A 5011-nucleotide genomic window follows, 5' to 3' on the forward strand; every position below is an offset into this window, starting at 1 on the left:
GTAGACCATTTTCAATACCGTCGGCTAAATAATAACCCATATTATACTCTTTCCCTTTAATGACATAATTAGCGGGTGGAGAAATACCCGCAGCAAGATTAGCAAAAAGATGGGACGCCTACAACACGTTAATATCATTGTTAGATCCAGGTAGACCAAAATATGCATGCCATATCCAAAGATCATAATTGTTGACGCCGTTTTTCGTCAACAGTGAAAGGAGAGCACGTAAACAATAACTGATACTGGCCAATTAAAATATGACAATACAAACACACGATTTTTACGTGGTTGAGCAGTTAAATCTGCCTAGTCCATGAGTCTCTGTTATTAAACTCAAGATTATCTCTGAAAATTCTTAAGCATGAATTCTTCAGAGTTTTCTCTCAAGGTTCAGAATTTCGGTCCATTACAATGGTGCATGACCTCTCTATTTATAGAGAATGCTGCAGAATACTATCCCACATATTTTGGGTAATTACTCTTTTTGCGTAAATAAAATAAATGACGTTAAATGCCTATAATCAAATATAAAAGGAAACGTCCCCTGAAGACCAGGGGACGTATAACTGACCAAATAATATCCCACGATTCTAGGGGATTTACAATAATAAATGAGGATTACATCTCGTATGGACAACACTTATAGATATTCAAGGTTTTTATCATATATCTCCAAGGCCTTAGCTTCCCAGGTTTTTCGTCAGCTTTCGAGCTAGAGACATCTCCCGAGATCACATGGCTTTCGAGATCGTATGTGCGTTGAGCTCGGGACCCCTGATCCGAGGTCATCCCTGAGGATGGATGCGTCTCCGGAGCTACCTTTTCGAGGTCATGAACACTTCGAGGTCACCATATTTAAGGTCGTCTATGTCTTGCAGGCTCAATATTTAGTCCTGGAGCATACTCTAAACCTTACGAGTCCAATTGTTTGTGAATCCAACTTTCGAGGTCACATTTAACATGGCTCGAAAACTGGGTACAACAATAATCAACTACAGCTTCAAGAATAATAGTCGGAGATCCACTACAACCAGCGTATTGTCCTCCCCAAGTCGTAGAACAATTTTTCTATTTCCAATGCATACAATCTAAACTACCCAACATTCCTGAAAAACCTTGACTTTCACCAATGTACAGTAGCCTTGCAACTTTATCAGCGTTAGGTAATCGGAGATAACGGGTTCCAAATACCTCGATAACAGCACTGCAAAATCGTTTCAAACTTTCTAAAGCAGTAGATTCTCCTATTTTGATGTACTCGTTGGTAGCATCTGCCAGTACACCATATGCCAACATTCGAAATACGGTTGTTACTTTTTGTAGACCCGATAACCTGAGCTTAGCGAGTCCATCTCTTCGTTGGATGAAGTAATTGTCATGCCTTTGTACAACATCATAAATATGAAGGAATAAAGCATGACCCATTCAGAATCTTCAGCGGAACATCGAGGTAGAAAATCGAGGGTTCTCTACAAAATAGTGGTTGAAGAGATTACTGTTGACTACTATATGACCAGGAATTGAGCCCCTGTGTGACCCTTCGTTATTTTGGTGTTAAGCGATGAAAAAATTGTTGTTAGTAGTAATTTGACATACCACTTACTTTTCTAGATCATCATAATAATCATTATCATCATCTGAAGAAGAAGACGATACCAAATAAGATGAACTACCATAATGAGAATTCATATTTAATCTACGTTGATTTGTATGTGTTGTTGGTCTACATTAAGCCAATGTTTTATAATGTAGATATTCACTATCTTCATATTTCAAATTATTGAAGATAAGAAAAATACCCGTAGCATTGTATTGTCACATCGCATTTTTGTCTTCAAATTTCAAATTATTTTGTCTTAAGAAAAGATACCCATAGCATTGTATTGTCACATCATATTTGTCTTTGGATTTCAAATTATTTTGTCTTAAGAAAAGATACCCGTAGCATTGTATTGTCACATCATATTTTGTATTCGGATTTCAAATTATTTTTTCTTAAGAAAAGATACCTGTAGCATTGTATTGTCACATCGTATTTTTTTCTTCGGATTTCAAATTATTTTGTCTTAAGAAAAGATACCTGTAGCATTGTATTGTCACATTATATTTTTGTCTTCAGATTTCAAATTATTTTGTCTTAAGAAAAGATACCCGTAGCATTGTATTGTCACATTTCAAATTATTTTGTCTTAAGAAAAGTTACCCGTAGCATTGTATTGTCACATCGTATTTTGTCTTCAGATTTCAAATTATTTTGTCTTAAGAAAAGATACCCGTAGCATTATATTGTCACATCGTATTTTTGTCTTCAGATTTCAAATTATTTTGTCTTAAACAAAGATACTCGTAGCATTGTATTGTCACATCGTATTTTTGTCTTTGAATTTCAAATTATTTTGTCTTAAGAAATCTAACTTTTACATTCCTATATAATGGCATATTTTTCACATAAGATGACCATACCTCTTTAACATAGTTCTAAACCAACTTCTTTCTCTTTCAAAATGACCTCAATGTGAACTTCTTCATACTCAATTGAAGAAGAAGTTTACTTATGTCATGTGTATCACCAATCCAAAGATTAGATGTGGGCAAGAGTTGAGTTAACATATCACTCTGGACAATTTAGTAGTCAACCTCGACTGAGAAGATCTTTGCAAACTCGAATGACGACCATTCTTGCGACAATTTCAAAATTAAGGGGATGCGTTAACCAAATTGAAAATAAAAATTCAAGTGGTGCTTCACAAGAAGATATTGTGAGTATATATTGTTATAGTTTATTTTTCGTTAGTAACTTGTTTTTAATTTTGTTGACAACATTTATTTATTATTCAACAGTTAAATCAAGTAAAGATGCTATTAGCACAAGATCCAAAGTAAAAAAGAGGGTTCAAATTTGATCATGTGTGGTCCATTCTTAAAGATTGTGAGAAATTTACAAATGACAACACCAATTCACCAGCTAGATTCCAACAACAAGGTCATAGTTTCAATTCCCCTCAATCTTGTTCTTCTAGCTTTGAATCACCGACATCGGCACCCACCGGTATGAGTTCATTTGATCTTAATATGAATGAAGAGGAAGTTCCTATTAATTTATCTGAAAGACCTATCGGTGTGAAAAAAGCAAAAGGAAAACAAAAAAGTGATGAACAATTTAAGAAACTAATGGATCAAAGTCAAAAACTTGTTAATGTTATAGAAAATGATAACTTTGAAAGAAATGAACTTCTGAGACAAAAGGTTGATGTGGCTAGAAAGAGAGAAGAGAATAAAATTTTGTTTACGGATTTTAATTCTATATCTGATCCAGAGTTTTGCCAATTTATTCAAAGAGAAAAGAGAAAAATTTACAGATCAAGAGCACAAACATCTGAACATGGAGAACAAGGAGAAGGATCTCAATATCAGGGATCTCAATATCGAGCATCTTAGTTCCAAGGATCTCAATATGAAGAAGAACAAAGAGTCAGAGTTGAAGATGAACATCAACGATCTCAAAATCCTTCACAAGATTATAGTCAATATTATGACTATCTTGGCGGAACGAGGAATACCTTTTAAAATTATTAGAAGTATGTCTTAGTTTATCTTGTGTTCTATATATATATATTGTTGTTTTCTGTTTTATGTTTGGTGTGTTTGATTTAATATTAGAATGTAAGTTTGTAATATTTTAATTATCTTTTGTATCTTTAATCAATTTCAATGTTAATTTTACTTTCTTATAGTGTAGAGTATGAATTTTCATACACAAATTAAAATAAATTATATAAAAAATTAATTATGAAATATTTGAAATTTTATTTAGAAAATTAAATTACATGTGTATTTATAATTTAAAAAATCCAACATAAAATATAGACCCAAATAATACTCATATATTTATATATATATATGATATAAATATATTTATTTTTTTAAAAAAGATATGGTATATATATATATATATTAAAAAAAGTGGGCTTTTGTCGTGTGAACAATACACAACATGTATATCATGGCACTATTCACACACAACTAAATAGGGTAATATATGAAGTTGGGTTGTAGGTATATATGCACTGTCACGGCATATATATGCCGTAATACCGTCGGGTTGGTGTTGGCCTTAAGGAGAATGGAGTAAAACGTAGGCACCTTTAGTTACCCATTTAAATTCAAAATTATTTAAAATATAAAAAATATTAGAATTATATCAAATTATGTACAAAATAAAGATTACTGTAATATAAAAATGTGCTTTATAATGAAAATATGAAATTTTGTCTTAATAATGTCATAAGTAATTTATTTGTAGTTTATAATTTAATTTTCCTTTGTTTTTTGTTATGTTAATTTATAGTTGAAAATTTCAAAAAGAAAAAAAACTAAGGGTATGATTGTTATGTTATTGGGATACAATTTAATGTTTTCAAATACTAAAACTTAGTGGGACCCCTTAAAATCTCTGATTGGAAGTTTATTTTTTAAAACTAAATTGAAATCAGTATCCAAAATTTATAAAGGAAAAGAGAAAACAATAAAATAACGTTTTCTGAGTTTTGTAAAATTCCAATCTAAAAACCCTAAAATCATTTTGTGGAACTTTCTTCTTCTCATTTTCTCTCTGCGCCTCCTCTCTTGTCAAAAGCAGAGGACTTCTCCTTCTCTCAACAAAACCATACCATCGACATTCAAAGAACTTCTCTTCTCCTCTCTCATTAATCAGATCTTCTCCTTCCATCAACAATCAACAAAACCAGTCTTCTCCTGCTCTAGATCTACTTTTCCTCTCCAATTAACACAAGGTAAAATCTTCTCATAATATATATGTAATACATTTAAGTATATATATATATATATACATTTAAGTATCTCTGAGTAGTAGTGAAGGTTTGAGTATATATATATATATAAAGATTTTAGTATAGCTTGAGTAGTGAAGGTCAGGGGTATATATATATATTTAAGTGTATCTCCGAGTATATATATACATATAAGTATAGCTCTGAGTATATATATA

General features: G+C 31.7%; 2 protein-coding genes across 2 annotated transcripts; one reads left to right on the forward strand and one right to left on the reverse strand.

The window, feature by feature from the left end:
• Positions 1 to 1071: 1071 nt before the first annotated feature.
• LOC133824088 (uncharacterized) lies at positions 1072 to 1692 on the reverse strand. The gene is made up of 2 exons (XM_062256955.1): positions 1607 to 1692; positions 1072 to 1384 (listed from the first exon to the last, which is right to left on the reverse strand). The coding sequence occupies exons 1-2, from the start codon at positions 1690 to 1692 to the stop codon at positions 1072 to 1074; spliced, it is 399 nt and encodes a 132-aa protein (XP_062112939.1).
• A 1362-nt stretch (positions 1693 to 3054) lies between these two features.
• Positions 3055 to 3441, forward strand: LOC133824089 (uncharacterized). Its single transcript, XM_062256956.1, has one exon. It carries the CDS (start codon positions 3055 to 3057, stop codon positions 3439 to 3441), a length of 387 nt encoding a protein of 128 aa, XP_062112940.1.
• The last annotated feature ends 1570 nt before the right edge of the window (positions 3442 to 5011 follow it).

The sequence above is a fragment of the Humulus lupulus genome, chromosome 3 (assembly GCF_963169125.1).
Source record: "Humulus lupulus chromosome 3, drHumLupu1.1, whole genome shotgun sequence".
NCBI classification, from domain to species: Eukaryota; Viridiplantae; Streptophyta; class Magnoliopsida; order Rosales; family Cannabaceae; genus Humulus; species Humulus lupulus.